The sequence below is a fragment of the Acanthochromis polyacanthus genome, chromosome 13 (assembly GCF_021347895.1).
Source record: "Acanthochromis polyacanthus isolate Apoly-LR-REF ecotype Palm Island chromosome 13, KAUST_Apoly_ChrSc, whole genome shotgun sequence".
Lineage (NCBI taxonomy): Eukaryota > Metazoa > Chordata > Actinopteri > Pomacentridae > Acanthochromis > Acanthochromis polyacanthus.
In genome coordinates, this window is record NC_067125.1 from 3,401,000 (window position 1) to 3,423,220 (window position 22,221).

Below are 22,221 nucleotides of genomic sequence, written 5' to 3' on the forward strand. Positions count from 1 at the left end.
CTGCATTAATTATGAATGACATCATAAGTGACGAGGGTACATCGTTATGAAGTCAAAGTTGTTGGGGCAGATGGATGGGTCAAGAAAACACTGTGGTTTTACACAGGATATTACTGATTGTGTCTGATTAGTAACAACACAACAGCTTGTGCTTACATTGATCTTCAGCAATGATACTTACCAAGTTTTAAGGGCTCGTCCAGGATTTGAACCCAGGACCTCTTGCACCCTAAGCAAGAATCATACCCCTAGACCAACGAGCCACGGTCAGATGTTGGCTTGAAACTGCGACAGAACTTGCTTCCCCTTTTTCAATATCCGTTATGAACAAAGCAAAGGGAGCTGAGGTGACGTTGTCATCTTTAGACTCATCCATCCACAGTGAAAGTGGTTGGATGGGTAAACGAAAGACTGGAGTTTTACTCAAGAGGTCTATGGTGCATCCAGTCAGCAGCAACACAACAGTCCATGATAGAACTGATCTTCGTGAACAATACTTACCATTCCTTCAGGGCTCGTCCGGGAGTTGAACCCGGGACCTCTCGCACCCTAAGCAAGAATCATACCCCTAGACCAACGAGCCAAGATTAGACAATGTTTTGAAACCGTCAGACAACTTGCTTCTTCCGACTACGCTTGCTCAGTCTCCAAATAACGTAATTTCAATACTTTGTACCTGTACTACTTAGTAGAATCGTCCATGTAAGCCTAAACCACAATCTATTGCTTCTTGGTTCAAACCCCAGACAAGCCTTTAAAAGTGGATCGATTTAAACAATTTTGGATAACCATGACCTCGATGAATGAGAACCTACACAGAGAATATTAATTATGATCAAAGCAAAATGATACCAGGAGATGTTGTCATTTTTGGACTCATCCATCCAACGCAACCACAGTCAGAGTGTTTGGGGTGGACGAATGGGTCAAGAAAACACCGGAGTTTCACTCAGGAGATCTTCATGAATAACATTCATCAAGACTTAAGGGCTCATCCAGGGTGTAAACTCAGGATCTTTCACACCCAACGCCAGAATCACACCCCTAGACCACCGAGCCGAAGACCGGCATGTACCCATATTATTTATGAACAAAGCCAAAGGAATGGAGGACAAACTGTTCCGAAGTCAAGGTTGGTGGGGTGGATGGACGAAACAACAAAACACTGGCCTTTAGCTTTGGAAATCGAAACCAAAATTCAACCTACGATAGTTTGTGAGTCCTAAACACAACTTTAATTGTAATTCTAGTTGAAGTCGACTCTGTTTAACCTGAATCCAATTAAGTAAACATTCAGTAAAGTGAAATAGATCTGTCTGGTTTGTGTTTTGTTCTGAAGCATCGTCTCAGCTCTCGTTTCCAAATATCATCATAACTCTCTGATAATTAATGCTGTCCTCGTGTCTGTCGTTTTGGATGACAAGAAGCATATTTTGTGGTTGAGTTTTAGCGACTTGTGGCCGCCGTCAGCAGACATCTACGTCTGAATTCACATTTTATTGCCATGATTTGCATTTTTGGGCTTTTTGTCCAGCAGATTGTGTTTTTTGTCGTATTTCATCTCGTTGTGTTTGCGAGACATTTTCAAACTCTTCAAGAAATAAAAGAGAAAGTGCTGGTTCTGGACTCACTTTAGGGAAAAAACAAAGCAGAGGAAGAAAGAATAGATGATTAAAGTCGGCAGCTGCCTCAGAAATGACGTTTCTATACGACTAAACCGCAGCAGAAAGAATCAAAGGAAGGAAACGTGGCTTTGAAACGCTGTTAGTGAAGATATCTTTAAGGTTTCAGACACATTAACGCTAAAATCATCAACAAAAATGTTGTTTTGTGCATTCAAATAGTCAGTGATGGTAACTAGAGCTTAATTAAGCTTGTTTAGGTTTTGCTGTTATTCCTTATCCCAGCAAAGGACCAGAAAAAAAAAACTGTGGAATAGTGTAACATTCAAAACTGTCAGAAGCACTCAAAGTAAAAGCAAATATCTGTAAAATACAACATTTTGTTGATGTAGATACAGAAAAACTGAGTAATTTTACAATGAAAAATAGTATTTTGTTCCTTTACAACGTAAAAATTCACCATTATCCAATCTGTAATACACAGGGTTTTTCTTTCAAATAACAGCGAACAAAAATCTGAAAAATAATATTTTTTGTGGATTTAATGACAGTGAACAGTACAGTTTTAGTCTGTTGTTTTTTTACACATATTTGTTCATATTTATTTTATTTAAATATTAAGAAAAATCTGTATTTTTATCATTAAATTATTTCACGTAATCCACAACAGAATATTCCTGTTTTGTGAAATTACAGGTATGTCTATTAAATCATAGGAAAAAAACATTAAAAATTAGAATAAAAAGGGCAAAACTGTACATATTGTTCATGTCAAAATGGAATATTTTTTAAATTATCAATTAGTAAAAAATTATTTAATGTGCAATTGTAAAATTACACTGATTTATTGTTATTTTTTAAATCAGCAAAAAACATATTTGTCGTTATTTAAAAGAGAATGACGTTTATTAAAGCTTTGGTAAATCATTTAGCTGCTATTTTTCCCTGATAATGACAGATTATATGTCATAAAACAACAGAAAAATGCTTTAAATGACATGTTGACTGTAAAAAGTAAAGGAAAAAAGTGAAAAAATGTAAACATTGTGAAAAATCTGTATTTTTATCAGTAAATTACTCTCATTTTTATATTGTCCAGGTATTTGGATAGTTTTTGAACATTACAGTATTTATTTGCTTTCTTTTTTACTTTACTTCTGCTGTCTAACTTTTTTTTTACAGTTTTGCATCGATGCGACTGAACATAAACTTCTCTTTCCCTTCTCGTCCCCCAGACCTCCTCCACCTCCTTTGTTTCTCCTCCACATTCCTCCCTGTGTCTCCTCCTCTTTCTTTCTCCTGTTTTTCTACTTTCCCCTCTTCTTGTCCCCCAGATCCCGACTCTTCCCTTTCCTCCTCATGTTTCCTCCTTTCTCAAACCTCCTCCCCCATTTTCATCTGCCTCTCCCCCATTCGATTCCTCCTCCTCCTCGGTTTCCTGTCCCACTTGGCTCTAAGTCAGCAGCTCTGCAGAAAACCTGAACAGCTCTCTCCACTTTCACTTGTTTCACGCAGATCTCTGCACAAAACAAAGTCCTCCAAAAGAGTTGATCTGGCTGCAGAGATTTCACTTCTTCGTTTTGTGTCATTGTTGTTCCCAAAAACACACAAACAGACACCCAAACGGACACACAAACGGACACGCGGGGCCGATTATGGCCGTAGGTTCGGTTTCCAAGTGAGCGTGACATCATGTAGCCTCAATCAAAACCAGACTGCAGCAGGAAAACCTCAAACAGCAGCGAAGGCTTTACGTTATCGTCGCCGTCAGGACTCAGGAATTCTGGGATTGTTGCTTGACGCCGCCGGAAAACTGGAAGATAGGTGAAACCGTGGCGAGGTGTCGACGGACGCTGTTTTCCTGCAGCCGCAAAAACGCATTAAAACATGACGAGAGCTGATAAATTAGAGCCACGTCTTTGCTGCTTGATGCAAAAACAAAAGCATTTAAGTCTGTCTGATGGAACATCGTTTTATTTATGTTTCGGGTTTAAAGCTTTATTTAAACGACGCAGAGTTTGCTGACAGCAGGCTCCACATGTGCACAGCAGGATGAGCAGGAGAACGAGACCGGACACGGAAAGCTTCTTGTGGCTGCAGATGAAATGTTGTGGCAGTTGGCCTAATGACCACTTTTTCAATTTTACAGGGGGCGCTATGGAGCCATTTTGCCACACATGTGCGCAACTCCCATAAAATATCCAATTTTTGGCCAGTCCTGATGTGCATGCAAAGTTTGACGCGTTTTGGGGTATGTTTGCTCCGCCAAAGTGGAGTTTGAAAAGAAGAAGAAGAAACCTTAGGGTGGGTTTCAATGGGGTCCTTCCACACCGTCTGTGCTCGGCCCCTAATTATCCAGTGTTGAACTGCTCGGGGGATTGCTGCAGGTGAGGAGCAGTCATGTGACCGTGAAGGTGACCTCTGATTGGACGGTAACAGGAGTCAGGATGGATTAACAGGAGAAGATGATGAGAGAGAAAAGTGGAGGTCGGAGGGAAGAAACTGACGGACGGCTGATAAACCCGACGACAGAAGAGTGTGTGTGTTACTGCGTGTGTGTGTGTGAGTGTGAGTGTGTGTGTGTTCATATGTGTGTATTAATGTGTGTAAGTCTCCAGCTGTCCGATAGGAGTGTGAAACATCCTTTTGAAGTGAAAGAGAGAATTTACAGCTGCTTTCATCCTCTGCCATCATACACACACACACATTAACATACACACACAAACACACACACCTGGCCGACTCCTGCCGCACCTGGACCAATGATGGATGGATGATTTCCCAGAATGCACCAGGAGCACTGACAGCCTGTCCAATCTGCTCCTTTTTTATCAATGTTGGCAGTTTTTAAACATTTTTATTTTGTAGTTTCCGCAGATAAACATGTCTAAAGTCTGTCTGCAGGTAAACCGGCCCAGAGGCATCACACCTGGATGGTAAATCAGTCGACTCCGCCCACACAGATGTTCTGCTTACCTGGCCTCTGTATGAAACCACAGCTGACTCAAATGAGCACCAACATTTGGCTTCCACAAGCTTCTGGTTTCTCCTCTGGACGCTTTACCCACCGTCAAGCATGGAGGTGGCAGTATCATTATACTATCAGTTGAACAGGCTTGGCTCTTCAGGTTCTTGATGGGTTTAAGTCAGGACTTTGGGGAGACCATCTAGAACCTTCATTCCATCCTGATGGAACCATTTCTTTACCATGTCTGATGTGTGTTTGGAATCACTGTCTGGTTGAAACATCCAACTGTGTCCAAGATCAACCTTCTGCTGATGGTTTTAGGTTTTCATGAAGAACGTGGAAGTGATCCTCCTTCTTCATTATTCCATTTACTTTGTGTAAAGCTCCAGTTCCACAGAGCATGATACTGACACTTCGTTGCTTCATGGTAGGTTTGGTGTTCTTGGGGGTAGAAAAAGACCTCTCCAAGACAGTCTGAAACCAGTCCTAAAAACGTCCTAAAACCAAGACCAAAATCAGACCTAAACCAGTCCAAAAAATGTTCCGAACCAATCAGAATACAGTTTGAAACCTGTCCACAACCAAAGCAGAAACTAGTTTTAGAAACAGACAGAAAAGTAAAAAAAAAAAAAAACAGTACAAATAAAGACCAAACCTAAACTGCTCCTGACAAAAGTCCAAAAACTGCCCAAAATACAGTCTGAAATCAGTCCTAAAAAAGTAAAAAAAAAAAAACAGTACAAAATAGAGACAAAAACCAAACCTAAACTACTCCTGAAAAAGTCCAAGACAGTCCTTAACCAGTCCTCATCCAGGACCAGATCCAGAGTAAAATAAATCCTAACCAACTTTAAATCACATCCAAAACCAGGAGAACCAAGACTGACACCAAACATAAACCAGTCCCAAGAATGTCCAGAACCAGTCCAACATAGAGTCTGAAACCAGTCCAGAAGCTCTTCTAGAAAGCCACAGACCATGATACTGCCACCTCCATGCCTGATGGTAGGTTTGGTGTTCTTGGGGTTAAAGGCCTCACCTTCTCTCCTCTCTTAAATCTTATGAGTGGATCTAATGGATTCTATTTAAACTGGATCAGAGGAGTCAGCAGCTGTAGTCGACTGTAATCACTCTTTAGAAGTTAAGAGGCCATGAAACTAAGAAGATTTGAACAACACAACTTTCTGCGTCACCAAAACTGATAATTCCACTGAGATTTTGTCATAGTTCCTGAAGATCTTTAATAAATCCATGAAAGAACCAACTGTTTTTAGTGTGTTTTAATGATTTCAGAGTTCTAGGAGTCATTGGAAACTCAAGACTTCTTGACTATACGTGGACTTTACAGGTGGATGTAAACTTTAGTTGAGTATTTGTTGGTGTGTGCCGTTAGATGCTAACTGTCGTTCCCTGAAGAACCACCGTGTCACTAACAAGAGTTTTCTAAACCTTTAGTTCATTTTTAAACCAATATTTTTTATCTGCTTGATCCTTAAAAGTCTCCTGGTAAACTGAATATTTCCGACTATAAATCTGAAACGTTGCATCTTTGATCTTCTAAACTGGACTCTTACCTCCACGATGCTCTTCAGGTCTCGGACGTAGGCTTGTTCCGTCTCTAGGATCTCCAGAGCGACTCGTTCCAGCCGAGAAAGCTGCCTTGGTGTCGCCGCCACTGCCGTAGCCTGATTGGTCCCATGCCCATTGGGGGCGTGGCCTCCTCCTGTCGCCTTGGCAACCCCTCCTCCTCCTCCTGCCGCCGTGACGAGTGGCGTGAGGTCCAGGCTGATGTCGGATCCGTTGCGTTTGGGTGTGGAGGAGGAGGACGAGGCGTTGTAGGTCGGCACGGCGCCGTACGGCAGCGAAGAGGAGGAGGACGAAGACGAGGAGGACGAGGAGTGGGAGGCGTCCTGCAGAGACACCGAGGAGGCCGAAGAGGACAGAGACAAGGAGGCCGGACGTTCTCCATCAGAACAGACGGTGTTGACGGAGGTGCAGGAGGAAGACGATGCTCCTCGGTCACCGGACGACATCATCCTTCCCACGATCCCACTGAGAGACGAGACGGAGGACGGACGCTTGGCAGCTGCAGACAGACGAACGGAAAACATTTTATAAACATTTTTAAATATATTCAGACATCTGCTAATGATTTTTGGAATTAAAAAATATTTTCTGGCATTTAATGAATTTTTTTAAATATTTTATTCATATTTACATACATTTTATTAATATTTTATATGTTTCATTAATATTTTTAGCTGTTTTTAATTTTTCAACATTTTATTATTATTTTTAAACTTTTATTAATATTGGTAGTGATTCTATTAATATTTTTAGAAGTTATAGTAATGTTTTTAAACATTTTATTAATATTTTTAAAAGTTCTATTAACATTTTTAGACATTTTCTTAATATTTCGAGATGCTTTATCAATATTTTTTAGACAATTTATTCGTACTTTCAGATTTTTTATTAAAACTTTTTGACAATTTGTTAACATTTCATACATTTTATGAATATTTCTACACGTTAGTAATTTTAGACATTTTACTAATATTTTAAGATATTTAAATATTCATAGACATTTTGTTAATATTTGTAGACATTTCATGAATATTTTTAGACATTTTATTATTATTATTTGGATACAATTTAATATATTTTATTAACATTTGTAAACATTTTGTTAATATTTGTTTATTGAATATTTCAGTGATTCATATTTCTAGACATTTTCTTAATATTTTAAGCATTTTATTAATATTTTAGACACTAATATGTGTAGACATTGTATTACTATCTTGTAAAAAGTTTATTACTACGTTTAGATGTTTTATTGATATGTGTAGACGTTTATTACTATTTTTAGAAAATTCTATTAATATAAATATTTTTTAAACTCAAAGCAGTTTGTGTATATTATTTTTTCTTGCAGTTTAATCATCAGCTGTGATGATTTTCTGATCTTTCAGTTAAAGAAGTGTGTAACTGTGTGATCAGGAAGTGAAACGTTCTGCTTTCTGTTGATTGTTTCTGAATGATAGAGCAGCTGTGAAGCTGTGAAGCGTCATACGTGTGATTTAACGTGTTCAGCTTAGAAAAACATCCTGGAAATAAAGAAGCTGTTGGTTTCAAACACACTTTTGTGTCCTTTTGTGGTAGATTCATTTCTTTTTGTGGTGATTTGGTTTAACTGTTTGGTAGTTTTAGCGGTGATTGTTCACCATTTGTGCTTATTTTGCGTTTTTTTATGGCAGATTCCCCTGTTCTTGTGGTGTTTGTGGTCTTTTTGTAGTAATTTTGGATTTTTTATGCTGATTTTGCATCTGTTTGTGGTGGTTTGGGCTTTTTGTGGTCATTTTGCATCATTCAGTGGCATTTTTTTGTCTTTTATAGGTATTTTTACCGCTTTTGATCTTTTTGTGCTGATCTAAAGTTTCTTTGTGGTAATTTTGGCCCTCTTTTGGCGATTTGGTCTATTTCTGTGGTCATTCTCTATCTTTTATTGGTAATGTTGCATCTTTCTGTCCTGATTTTGTGACTTAGTCTGTATTTTTTTGCATCTTTCAGGTGAAATTTTGCGTTTTTTTTCAGGTTTTTTTGGTCTTTTTGTGCCGATCTTGTGTTTCTTTGTAGTAATTTTGGCCCTCTTCTGTCAATTTGGTCTATTTTTGTGGTTATTTTGTGGTTTTTGTGGTAATTTTTCAGCTTTTTTCAGTTATTTTAGTTGCTAAAATGTCATGGTTCTATCTGCTGGACTGATGAAACTCTGAGGCTCAGAAATGATTTAAAAAGTGATAAATCTGGAAATTTTCACAGTGTGAAGGCAGGATTTTAATTATTAATAAAGTTACAGGAGATGAAGAACCAGATGATTCTAAAGGTTCAACATATTTTGCAACATATTTAAGGATTTAAAAATTACAAAAAAGGCAAAAAATGCCAAAAAAATGCACAAATACACCTCCTGTCAAAAGTTTTGAGACGGGTTCTAATTTATTTGAATGAGACAGTGTCTCAAAACTTTTGACAGGGGGTGTACATATTTATATACATTTTTTAAAAAAAAATATTGGTTCTTTTACTGTACTTGACAGTAGAATAAACTATTTAAGTGTATCTAAATGATCTAAAATGTGATTATTTAATTCATATTTGTCATTATTTTTGCTAACATTTCTTACAACATATTTAAGAATTAAAAATGACCAAAAAAGATGAAAAAAGGCACACACACACACACACACACACATATATATATATATGTATTAAGTATTACTTCTTTTATCATATTTGACTGTACTATTACAGTATTTTATTGCATTTAAATGATCTAAAATGTGATTATTTCACCAATATCTTTCATTATTTCCACTGTTTTTCACAGTTTCTTAATGTTGCTGCATTCTCACCTTCACTAAAACATATTTTCTCTGTAAACCTCACAGTGTTCAATAAGTAGAAGCAGGAACATCTGTTAACATCTGCTGTGAATTCCAGACAGTTTTTGCCTCCAGTAATGAACTAAAACTCGTCTTTTTCATCGGTTTAAACCCTCAGACAACCAGAAACCTTCACAGAAACAGAACAAATATAGAATCAATGAGTAATTAATGCTGATAAATGAGCTGGAAGCAGAAAACAGAACCCTACCTGCAGTTTTTAAACCATTGATCCGCCACCACAGATCTCCGACTGTCAGAAATAAAAACTGTTTCTCAGCTCGTCTGGTTTCCTGTTGTCGGCTCAGTGAGTGAGATCTGAACTTCTGCTCTACTGAGGACCGCCGAGCTGCTCAGACTGACGGAGTTCAGGTTTGGTTTGATGGCTGCTCTTAGAATCGGGTTAGAAAACCTCACTGAAGGTCCTCACAAGCCCAGGAAGAAGCCGAGTGTTTGTGTTAGTCAGATCCGCACCTGACTTCAAACCCAGGATGTGGTCTGATGAACATTCGTCTCATTCTGCTTCCGTCTGTCTCGGATGTACACACCCTCATTAGCATAAAGTAGTTCCTCGTACATTAGCATTTTCATGTCTGTCCAGAGAAATTTGACTCGGTTGTGACTTTATGACTGTTTACCTCAATTTCCTGAACTCTTCATCTAAAACTTAAACTCAGCATGAGAACAGAGTCACACAAACTACTTAAAAAGACTCAAAATGTGCTCAAAATAACTAAAACTAGACCAGAATGATTTCAAAGATTGTTAAAAAGACTCTGCATGAGCCCAAAATGACAAAAATCACTCAAAATGGGCCCCACATGAGTTAAGCTTGTCCAAAATGACTACAAATTTGTTTAAAATGGCTAAAATTTACATCTAAAGTGACTAGAACTGCTCACAATTCTCCTAAATTACCCAGTACTTATCTAAAATGACTCAAACGTTGTAGAAAAATGACTAAAATTTGTCAAAGAATTCAGAATGTGTGTAAAACGACGCAAACGTGGTCAAAAAATGACTTTAAATATCAAAAATTAACTCAGAAATCACTCAAATTGTGTCCCAAATGATCAAAGCTTGTCCAAAATGACTCCAAATTTGCTTAAAATGACTTAAACTTACATCTAAAGTGACTAGAACTACTCCAAAAAAATTAAAATTGTCCTAAATTAGTCAGTATTTATCTAAAAAGACTCAAATTTGATAAAGAAATTATTGAAATTTGTCACAAAAAGACACAACATGTGTCTGAAACAGCACAAACATGGTCAGAAAATGACTTTAAATTTGAAAAACTGACTCAGAAATGCCTTCTGTACGGTACGACACAGTCAGACCTTTAAAAGTCTGAATTTCTTTCATTATTTGCTTTGCAGGACTTTAAAACATCCAGGAGTCTCTGGTGGATCAGAATTCCTGAATAGAACTACATCACGAAGATTAAAGAACCAAGAACCTCTGAGAAAAGGTTGTTGGAAAGCATCAGTCAGGACGATATAAGAACATTTCCATTTGCGTTCATGAGAGTGAATAATCATCATTAAGCTGCTTTGGTGCTGCTGCTACTTTTATACTAAACATCGCTCGGTTCCATCTGGGACAAATCTGACATCAGAACGTCCTAGTTTACTCTTTTCAAAGTCATTTTTGGTCACACCTGTCTGAGCACTGCACTGACCGCAGCCTGTAATGTGGGGCATGGTGGTGGCAGCATCATGATGTGAAGCATGGTGGTGGCAGCATCATGACGTGAAGCACGGTGGTGGCAGCATCATGATGTGAAGCATGGTGGTGGCAGCATCATGACGTGAAGCACGGTGGAGGCAGCATCATGATGTGAAGCATGGTGGTGGCAGCATCATGATGTGAGGCATGGTGGTAGCAGCATCATGATGTGAAGCACGGTGGAGGCAGCATCATGATGTGAAGCATGGTGGTGGCAGCATCATGATTGAAGCACGGTGGTGGCAGCATCATGATGTGAAGCACGGTGGTGGCAGCATCATGATGTGAAGCATGGTGGAGGCAGCATCATGATGTGAGGCATGGTGGAGGCAGCATCATGACGTGAAGCACGGTGGTGGCAGCATCATGATGTGAAGCATGGTGGGGGCAGCATCATGATGTGAGGCATGGTGGAGGCAGCATCATGACGTGAAGCACGGTGGTGGCAGCATCATGATGTGAGGCATGGTGGGGGCAGTATCATGATGTGAAGCACGGTGGAGGCAGCATCATGATGTGAAGCATGGTGGTGGCAGCATCATGATTGAAGCACGGTGGTGGCAGCATCATGATGTGAAGCACGGTGGTGGCAGCATCATGATGTGAAGCATGGTGGAGGCAGCATCATGATGTGAGGCATGGTGGAGGCAGCATCATGACGTGAAGCACGGTGGTGGCAGCATCATGATGTGAAGCATGGTGGGGGCAGCATCATGATGTGAGGCATGGTGGAGGCAGCATCATGACGTGAAGCACGGTGGTGGCAGCATCATGATGTGAGGCATGGTGGGGGCAGTATCATGATGTGAAGCATGGTGGAGGCAGCATCATGACGTGAAGCACGGTGGTGGCAGCATCATGATGTGAAGCACGGTGGTGGCAGCATCATGATGTGAAGCATGGTGGGGGCAGCATCATGATGTGAAGCATGGTGGTGGCAGCATCATGATGGGAAGCATGGTGGGGGCAGCATCATGATGTGAAGCATGGTGGAGACAGCATCATGATGGGAAGCATGGTGGGGGCAGCATCATGATGTGAAGCATGGTGGTGGCAGCATCATGATGGGAAGCATGGTGGGGGCAGCATCATGATGTGAAGCATGGTGGAGGCAGCATCATGATGTGAAGCACGGTGGTGGCAGCATCATGATGTGAAGCATGGTGGGGGCAGCATCATGATGTGAAGCACGGTGGTGGCAGCATCATGATGTGAAGCACGGTGGTGGCAGCATCATGATGGGAAGCATGGTGGGGGCAGCATCATGATGTGAAGCATGGTGGAGGCAGCATCATGATGTGAAGCACGGTGGTGGCAGCATCATGATGGGAAGCATGGTGGGGGCAGCATCATGATGTGAAGCATGGTGGTGGCAGCATCATGATGGGAAGCATGGTGGGGGCAGCATCATGATGTGAAGCATGGTGGAGGCAGCATCATGATGTGAAGCACGGTGGTGGCAGCATCATGATGTGAAGCATGGTGGGGGCAGCATCATGATGTGAAGCATGGTGGGGGCAGCATCATGATGTGAGGCATGGTGGAGGCAGCATCATGATGTGAAGCATGGTGGTGGCAGCATCATAATGGGAAGCATGGTGGGGGCAGCATCATGATGTGAAGCATGGTGGAGGCAGCATCATGATGTGAAGCACGGTGGTGGCAGCATCATGATGTGAAGCATGGTGGTGGCAGCATCATGATGTGAAGCATGGTGATGTGCTTCCGTGAAGCACGGTGGTGGCAGCATCATTCCTAAAGTTCCTCGAGAGTCTCCTTCATTCATGGTTTGGTCGCTTCAAAGCCGACACCTGATTATTTCCCTTTTCCAGTGACGGCCTTCAACTCCACGTTCCATTTGTTACGTAACTCTGAGATCCACCTTAAAAACAGCCGAGGTCAAACATCCAGAAGGTATGTGGCCTCCTGGAGATGGAAAACACAGCAGAGGACGATGTAGGAATGAGAACGCTCCTCAGGTTACCTCATTATTTACAACAGATCAGATGTAACCTTCATGATAGAACTCTGTGAAGATGTTGGCGTTTCATTACTGATACTAAATCTGTTAAAACCACATCAGAAGTGAGGAGAGGATCCTTGCTGCAGAGCTTGACGTCTTCGTGGAAACAGTTTGGCCTGGAGGCGGCCGTGTCGAGGTGGAATTTCCCACTGAACTTCATAACTATCAGGTTTGGTGGATTCCACAGTGTGATTACAGTAATAAGACAGAAGCTGCTCACTGTCATTAAAGAGTTCAGTTCTGACACAAGAACAGAACCAAAGAGAAGGTTTATTTCATATAAAGTTAACGTCTTCATGGTACATTCAGCACAGGAACAGCCACCAGATGACAGCTTCTATCAGCAAAACGATAAAAAACTCAATCACAGTTTCTGTCTTCACGTCCGTCCACAAAGTCGTCAATCAGCGGTCTTAAGGAGTGAAGATTGTTCAGGATTGTTTTTTGTGAAGACTTTCTAGTCATTCTGGACTATTTGTAAGTCAGTATGGACTAGTTTCAGCTCGATAGGACAAGTTTGAGTAATTTTGGATAAATCTTGACTAAATTTAGAGTCGGTATGGACAAACTTTGAGGCATTCAGGACAAATCTTGAAACGTTTTGAAGAGATTTCAGTGTTTTTAAGTCAACATAATGCAGAAAAAAAGTCTACATTGACTCAGGCAAAACATTTTTATCAACATTGGAACTCCTTTTCAGGAGTCATAGGTGTGTTGGTGGCCTCCCTACTCTACTGATCACTACTGTGGTAAAACACTGAATGAAGTTCTGTCTTCTGTTATTTAATAAAAAGTACTTTTTGAAGGTTTTATTTTATCCCGACATGTAACCAGAACAACGTTGTCAATCAGCTGCAGTCAAACCAATGATTTCTGCTCATAATGTAGAAACTGTCCAGCTAAACTGCAGGTTTTAGTTTCCTTCATCGTGCCTCCTTCCACAAATTAAATAAAAACGTATTCGCAGCCACAGCTGATAATCTTGGAGATAAGACGAGTGATGAGGAAGCAAACGTTTAAATAATGAATGAAACTTTAAACCAGATGTTTAACTTTAGACTCTGAGTCAGCATCAGTTCCACCTTCAGAAACTAAAACAGGAACCGAGATGAGAAGTTTTGAGAAATATTCTGTCTGACAGCGAGATAATAAAGCAGACTGCAGAGACGGTGGAGTTATGTAAGAGATGGAGGTTATCAGCAGGAAAATGAAGTCTCACGTCACGGTTTAGAACAGACTGACTTTTTAAAGACAAACGAAGATCCTTCAGCTGGACGGTAACGAACAAAACACACTATAAATACGTTAACAAATGGTGAAGTACTGTAACATTCAAACATTTTTCTGAAACTGTAAAAACAGAAAGAACTGGAGAAAGATTAGATAGGACTAGTATGAATCATTTTGAACATTGTGAAACAGTGGCTTTAGGCTAGTTTTTATCTTTTTCACAATTTCTGAGTAACTATGGTCAAGTCAGACATTTTTGACAAATGTTGAGTCATTTTGGAAAGTTTTGAGCGGTTTTTGGGCCACTTTTGTCATTTTGGACAATGTTTAAATTATTTTACTCAAGTTGAATTCATTTTACACAAGTTTTGAGTTAATTTGAATCATTCCAGGCTAGTTTTAGTCATTTTGTACAAATGTTGAGTTATTTTGGAAAGTTTTGCGTGATTTCAGGCTAGCTTTTGTCATTTTGGACTATTTCTGAGTAATTGTTGTCAAATTGTGAGTTTTTTTGGATAAATGCTGAGTCTTTTTAGAAAATGTGAGTCATTTTGGACAGATTTTGAGCCATTTTTTGACAAGTTTAAGTCATTTTTTACAAGTTTTGAGTCATTTTGGATAAATGTCGAGTCTTTTTGGACAAATGTTGGGGCTAGCTTTTGTCATTTTAAGCAATGTTTAAATCCTTAAATCCTAAAAAGTTGTCCTTCGCTAAGGACAACGGGGAGATGGAACGTACCACTATAAGACAGGGGTGAGAGGAGGTGGACCGTTCCAGCTGCAGCCTTTTAGCAGTGAAAGTTTTCAGACGACAGCAGAGATAAAGAGAGGAGTGTTGACAAAGACAGGAAGTGACTCTTCTCTCTGAGTTTCCTTTTATTTACATTCAGTCGCTGTGAACTCCCTAAAACAACCTCTGATTACTGACCAGCCCTGAACTTTAAACTCCGGCTTTCAGCTCATTTTCTGGAAAAATCCGCTGAATTTTTCTTATAATTGTCATCAGACTCCTTGAGTTAGACAAGATGAAGAGTCTGAAGATGGAAAACTCAGACATAAAGTGAGAAGAAATGGAGCAGATTTTAAAAAGTCCTCTTTATGTCTTTAAAAACTTCTCTATTACAGATTTTACAGACATTTTCTTAGACATAAAATGTATAAAATCACTTCATCGTACAAATATGAAGTTAAAAAACACTTCTAACATGTCATAGAAATGATTAAATTGGATGTAATATTCACAAACATGCAGTTTCAGATGGAAAAAAAGTCTCATTGATGATAAATGTGATCTAGGTTTGTTGCTTCCGGTTGTTTAGGATTCTTTCCTCTGAGTTTATTAAAAACCAGCAGCAGGACAAACAAGGAGAGAGACTCCATGACTGATTCTGGTAGTTTCAGGTTTGTTGTGGTCATTTTGTGTCTTTTTTTTTTTGCTGTTGTCTCTTCGTACTTATTTGGATCTTTTGTGTCTGTGTTGAATTTGTGTTGCCAATTAGTGTCTTCTTTTAGGGATTTCTTAGGTCTTTGAGGTCAGTTTGTGTCTCTTTGTGGTTGCTTTACACTTATTGTTGTAATTTCTGTGTTGTTGTGGTCAAATTATGTCTCTTTCTGGTCGAATCTTTGTAATGATTTTGTCATTTAAGTCATTTTGTGTGTTGTGTGGTCGTTTGTGTCTCTGTTTTATAATTTTTGTGGTAATTTTGGTGTCTTCCTTGTCATTTTCTGCTGTTTTGACTCTTTGTGATCAAATCTTTGTGGTCTTTTTGGGTGTTTTTGTAGCTTTCTGGTCGATTTGTGTTTCCTTGTCGAAATTTTGTGTCTTTTTATGTCATTTTGTGTTGTTTTGAGTTCAACTGTGACCAAATTGTGTCTCTTTGCGGTTGTTTTGTGTATCTTCATTATCATTTTGTGTTGTTTTGACTCTCTTTGTGGTCAAATTGTGTCTGGTGTCATTTTGGGTCTCTTTGTGGTCTTTTTGTGTCTTCTTGCGGCAACTTTGGTGCCTTTCTTTTCATTTTGTGTTGTTTTGAGTCTAATTGTGGTCAAATCGTGTATGTTTGTTGTCGTTTTGTGTCTCTTTGCTGTAATTGTGGTCAAATTATGTTTCTTTGTGGTGGATTTGTGTGTTTTTGTTTTTGATTTAAGTCTCACTGTGCTGGTTTTGTGTGGTAGTTTGTGTCTCTTTATGGTTGTTTCATATTTTTGTGGGAATGTCGTTGTCTTTGTTGTCTTTTTTTACACTTTGTTGTGTATTTTTGTGTTGTTGTGAATCTGTTTGTGGTCAAATTGTGGCTGATTTAGATGGTTCCTGCCTGTGTGTTTCTTTGTTGTAATTTTATGTCATTTTGTGTGTCTTTCTTGATGATTTTATTCTCTTTGTGTTCATATTCCATCGTTTTGTGGTTGATTTTGAAACCTTTTTAACTTGTAAAGCTCAGACTCAGACTCGTCTCTTTGTTTTCAGAATAAAAGCATCGGGGAGTCGTCAGAGAGCAGCCAATGGGAGCAGAGAGCAGATAAAAATATGTCGCCTCTGATTCCTTGGGCTCCTTATCTTGGGCGTTCGTCTATTTTCTGCCTCGTTCTTTTCTATGGTTATAATCAACAGATCTTTTATGGTGTGTGTGTGTGTGTGTGTGTCGCTGCAGAAACATTGTTCAGTGCAACACTTTATCGCCACAAACCATACAACTTCCTGCACACTGGAGTGAGTCTGAGCGACAATCAGCACTGTGTGTTTGTGTATAATTGCAGCGTGTGTGTGTGTGCGTGTGTGTGTGTGTGAATGCTAACTATGGAAGCCAGTATAACAGCAGAGCAGCTAAACAGCATGGAGGCTGTGTGTAATTACACATCATTACCCGGCCTGTGTGTGTGTGTGTGTGTGTGTGTGTGTGTGTGTGTGTGTGTGTGTGTGTGTGTGTGTGTGTGTGTGTGTGTGTGTGTGTTATTGTTGTGTATAATAGCAGTCCGAGCTGCAGGGCCTCTTTCTTTGGTTTGGTGACGGGAAGTCACAGCTCTCAGAGAAAGCTGAGACTCAGAAAATAAATGCAGTAAAAGTGACTCTAAACGTCTCCAAGCTTCACGAGAAAATCATAGCAACTAAACAACCAGCAGAAAGGCTGATTGATTAGTTAGAACCACACTGATTGGAATAGTTTTGTACATTCATCTTCTGAAGTTCAGCATGGGTTGAGACTGAGAGAAAACTATCAAAATCAGATTTTAAAAAAACTTTTTCTTTGATTATTTAGTTGACAAAACCTGATTATGAAGACCCATGACTTGTCCATATCAGCTAAAATTACTTTAAAATGACTCAAATTAGTCAAAAATTGCTCAGAATTTGTTCAAATTTACTCGAAATGTGTCCAAAAAGATTGAAATTTGTCCAAAGTGACCCAAGATTTGCCCAGAATGACTCAAAACGTGTCCAAATTGACACAAATTAATCAGAAATGACTCAAAATCTGCCTAAAACGACTAAACTCTCTTTAAAAGGACCCAAGATTTGTCTTGAATGACTCCAAATTTCCCCTATCTAACTGAAACCACTCAAACTGCCACACATTAGCCAGGAACGACTCCAAACATGTCCGAAAAGACCAAAACATGTCTACAATTACTTACAAATTGTCCAGAATGACTCAAAAGTCTTCAAAAATGACTTGAAACCTCAAAGATGAACTCAGAAATGTCTGCTATGCAGTTAGAAAGCAGACTAAAATAAAAAAAAATGAATGTCTTTGATCATTTCCAGACAGAACTTTACACAAGACTGTAGAAAAGCTAAGAATCTGAATATTCTTTCTGTTTTTACAGTTTCTGGCCAATAAATGATGAACTTGTGTTGATTTATAGAGTATTTAAACATCTGTGTTTTGTTGAAAGGTTGAACTTCCTTTGACTCTGGTGGGACTCGAACCCACAACCTTTGAATCACTTCTTCATCTAGAAGTCCAATGCGCTGTCCGTTGCGCCACAGAGCCTCATGAATACGCTGAAACTCAACCCAGAGCATGGAATAAACAAGCTTTAAGAGACGAAGCAGTCACCTGAGCTGTAGGGGGCGCTGTGACAAGAATCAACCAGAGAAACCACAGAGATTGCCCAAAGTTTTAGGAAAAAATCACAGGTGTGAAGATGTTGAAAGTCTTGAAAAACATCAAACAAAATGACAGTGGAGTTAAGTTCTTACTAATGGATCACAGTTAAACATAAAGGAGGTAAAATACGGTGGTACCGCTTATGGTACCGCTAATGGTACCGCTAATGGTAGTGCTAATGGTACCGCTAATGGTACCGCTAATGGTACCGTTAATGGTAACGTAAATGGTACCGCTAATGGTAGTGCTAATGGTACCATTAATGGTACCATTATTATGTAGTTTAGTTTGGCTTCTACGAGTCGATGACCAATGACAACACCTAACAAAAACTCTGGTTTCTCAGTAGAATTTCCCCATGCTAGCAGTGGTCCATGGAGTCCGGTTCTGTCAACAGTTAGCACTGACTTGTGTACTTCAGTGGATCATGTTTACAGACAAAGTGGGTTAGTTTGTTATTTTGGTCATTTTTGCGATTCCTATCAACTTGAAACTACATTTTGTCTCTTTAAACTGGTTTGTTGATTGCAATCAAAGGGGAAAACTTAGCATTAGCATCCATCCATTAGCACAGTCGGTCTAATGCAAAGTCAAGTTCTACATTTTAAACGTGGTCAGAGTCTCCAGGAACCTTTGAAAACTGCATTAGCCCTTTGCGCTTCAGTGCGCTTCAGTGTACCACCGGCGGTACACCTACTAATTTGCATAGGAATTTCAAGAATGTCCGACGGCTGCAAACGCGATTATACAAACACTATACGCCGATGGAAAGCTTAGATTCTCATGAATCCGCCGGTATAAACCACTTTCAGATGCGATTACCACAGCGGGTGAGAAAAACACATTTGTCCAACAAAAACGAATATCCATCCATCCGTTCTCTATACACGGCTTCAACGCACACAGCGCGACTCACATTTCCAGGTTCATTATTACACACAGAAAAAAAGATTCCACAAAAAACGGCCATAATCCAACCTTTTACATCCAGACAACACAAGCCAGTAAACTATTTTGTCCAAAACATGTCCTGAAGTCGGTATAAAATCCACCAATCGGTCGTTTTCAAGGAAATGCACCTCGCAATGCGCGTCCAATATTCCCCGTATTTTTCGTAACTTTTTTTATTTAAAATAGAATATTAGCGATTTTTTGTACTGAAAACGGCTGGAATTGACTGAAGCTTAAAGGGTTAACGCTAATTAGCTAGTATCTCTAACTTAAGTCAGACTTGTTGGATCTACTTCGTGTTACCAGTTGGTCCAACAGCCACTTCCTGTTTACCTGCGTTACTTGGCGATCTCTGGCTGCCGCGCCGCGACCCCTCAGGCATGATGTGATGATGTCACAGGAAGTAGAAACCTGCAGAAAACGGCGACAAAAAGATGGTTAGCGTCAACAAAACTGATCCAGAGCGATTTTGTTTTAAAAAGGACTTCTTGATACATTGTTAGACACAGAAGAACCTCAAGGGACCTGCTGAGATCGTCAACACAAGATCGTTTCTGCACTGTTTTGTGTTGATTTCATTGCTTTTTGTGCTGATTTTGTCTTTGTGAGGATTTTGTGTCTATTTGTGCTGATTTTATTTTTTTGCTGATGTTGAATCTATTTGTATTGATTTTTTTGTCATTATATGTTGATTTTGTGTCTTTTTATGTTGATTGTGTCTTTTTGGGATGATTTTGAATCTTTTCATCTTGATTTTGTATCTTTGTGGGGATATTGTGTCATTTTAATGACTAAATCTCATCTTTTTGACATGATCTTGAGTCTTTGTGATGATTATACAGAAACTTTGACATCATTGTTGTGAATCATCCATCTCTAAAACCAGCTTTAGTGTCTCCAACACTTTCCAAGGAAGTTCCAAAGAATCCTTTTTCAGAAGGTTAGAGGTCCTTGAATGTCTTCAGAGTTCCTTGAAGTTGTTTTAACTCTAAGAGAAGTCCTCTAACATGTAGTTCTTTGTCGACCAAAGCGTGATGTTTTTCTAAACCAAACCGATCTAAGAACAACGAGCCGACCTCACACTCTGCTGGGTTCTGCTTTTCTGTCCTCAGGAGGATTCAGTGGTTTCAAAACAAAACGACGTTTTACCCAAAACTGAAAATGTGGTTTAGTTGTGGAAGAGTTTAAGACAAGTTCAGGAGTTAGAAAAAAACCTGTAGAAATTCTGTTAAAAAAACAAGAAGAAACAGTAAAAGAAGAAGAACAGATATCCTCTATTGTGTGAAATGTGTGAGAACATATGTAATGTTTGGCTGAATTACAGGAATGTGGTGTGTGTGTGTGTGTGTGTGTGTGTGTGTGTGTGTGTGTGTGTCTCCTACAAACTCATTGATTCAGGTTTGACCCAATTAGTTTATAAACAGAGTTTCTGCAGCTGTTGACTGAAGGATGTGGGTCAGAGGGGAGGACGGGGGAGATATGGGGGAGAAATGGTGGAGTACAGGGGGAGAAATGTGAGAGTTATGGGGGAGAAATGGGAGAGTTTTGTGGGAGAAATGGAGGACTTATGGGGGAGATATGGGGAAGAAATTGGGGAGATATAGGAGAGTTATGGGGGAAATACGGGGGAGTTATAGGAGAGATATAGAGAAGACATGGGGGAGTTATGGGGGATATGGGGTAAATATGGGGGAGACATGGAGAGATATGGGTGAGTTATAGGGGAGATATGGGTGAGTTATGGAGGAGATACAGGATAAGAAGAAGAAGTAGAAGAAGATAAAGAGTGAAGGACGAAGAGATCCAGAGAGTTCCAGAGAAAACAGAGTTTATCATGAATGGATGGATAGAGTCTAGATCTACAGGGAACTAGATCAGAGCCACCAGGAGTCTAGATCTATAGAGAACTAGATCAGAGCCACCAGGAGTCTAGATCTACAGGGAACTAGATCAGAGCCACCAGGAGTCTAGATCTACAGAGAACTAGATCAGAGCCACCAGGAGTCTAGATCTATAGAGAACTAGATCAGAGCCACCAGGAGTCTAGATCTACAGGGAACTAGATCAGAGCCACCAGGAGTCTAGATCTACAGAGAACTAGATCAGAGCCACCAGGAGTCTAGATCTATAGAGAACTAGATCAGAGCCACCAGGAGTCTAGATCTACAGGGAACTAGATCAGAGCCACCAGGAGTCTAGATCTACAGAGAACTAGATCAGAGCCACCAGGAGTCTAGATCTATAGAGAACTAGATCAGAGCCACCAGGAGTCTAGATCTACAGGGAACTAGATCAGAGCCACCAGGAGTCTAGATCTACAGAGAACTAGATCAGAGCCACCAGGAGTCTAGATCTATAGAGAACTAGATCAGAGCCACCAGGAGTCTAGATCTACAGAGAACTAGATCAGAGCCACCAGGAGTCTAGATCTACAGAGAACTAGATCAGAGCCACCAGGAGTCTAGATCTATAGAGAACCAGATCAGAGCCACCAGGAGTCTAGATCTACAGAGAACTAGATCAGAGCCACCAGGAGTCTAGATCTACAGAGAACTAGATCAGAGCCACCAGGAGTCTAGATCTACAGAGAACTAGATCAGAGCCACCAGGAGTCTAGATCTACAGAGAACTAGATCAGAGCCACCAGGAGTCTAGATCTACAGAGAACTAGATCAGAGCCACCAGAAGTCTAGATCTATAGAGAACCAAATCAAAGTCACCAGAAGTCTAGATCTATAGAGAACTAGATCAGAGTCACCAGGAGTCTAGATCTATAGAGAACCAGATCAGAGTCACCAGAAGTCTAGATCTATAGAGAACCAGATCAGAGTCACCAGGAGTCTAGATCTATAGAGAACCAGATCAGATTCTCCTTCAGAGACTCATGAAGTCCACAGACAGGTGGAACCATCCATCCATCCATCCTCTATCCACCGCTTTATCCTCACTAGGGTCATGGGGGGTGCTGGAGTCTATCCCAGCTGACTCGGGTGAAGGCAGGGGACACCCTGGACAGGTCACCAGTCTGTCACAGGGCTACATATACAGACACACAATCACACTCACATTCACACCTACGGACAATTTAGAGTAACCAATTAACCTCAGCATATTTTTGGACTGTGGGAGGAAGCCGGAGTACCCG

General features: G+C 40.1%; 1 protein-coding gene and 3 non-coding genes across 4 annotated transcripts in view; all 4 read right to left on the reverse strand.

Annotated features, from left to right (window-relative positions):
* The window catches only part of plekhg2 (pleckstrin homology domain containing, family G (with RhoGef domain) member 2), a 102,371-nt gene that overhangs the window by 56,263 nt on the left and 23,887 nt on the right, over window positions 1-22,221 (reverse strand). Inside the window, exons 2-3 of the mRNA XM_022210581.2 lie at window positions 19,410-19,487; window positions 6,165-6,676 (exon numbers count right to left, since the gene is read on the reverse strand). Of these exons, the coding sequence (XP_022066273.2) occupies window positions 6,165-6,676; window positions 19,410-19,458 (561 nt within the window). The 5' untranslated portion in view covers window positions 19,459-19,487. The remainder of the gene's footprint in view (window positions 1-6,164; window positions 6,677-19,409; window positions 19,488-22,221) is intronic.
* trnap-agg (transfer RNA proline (anticodon AGG)) lies at window positions 192-263 on the reverse strand. Its single transcript has one exon. It is a non-coding gene; the product is annotated as a tRNA-Pro (tRNA).
* Window positions 512-583, reverse strand: trnap-agg (transfer RNA proline (anticodon AGG)). The gene has a single exon. It is a non-coding gene; the product is annotated as a tRNA-Pro (tRNA).
* Window positions 17,924-18,008, reverse strand: trnar-ucu (transfer RNA arginine (anticodon UCU)). Its single transcript is given in 2 exon segments — window positions 17,924-17,959; window positions 17,972-18,008. It is a non-coding gene; the product is annotated as a tRNA-Arg (tRNA).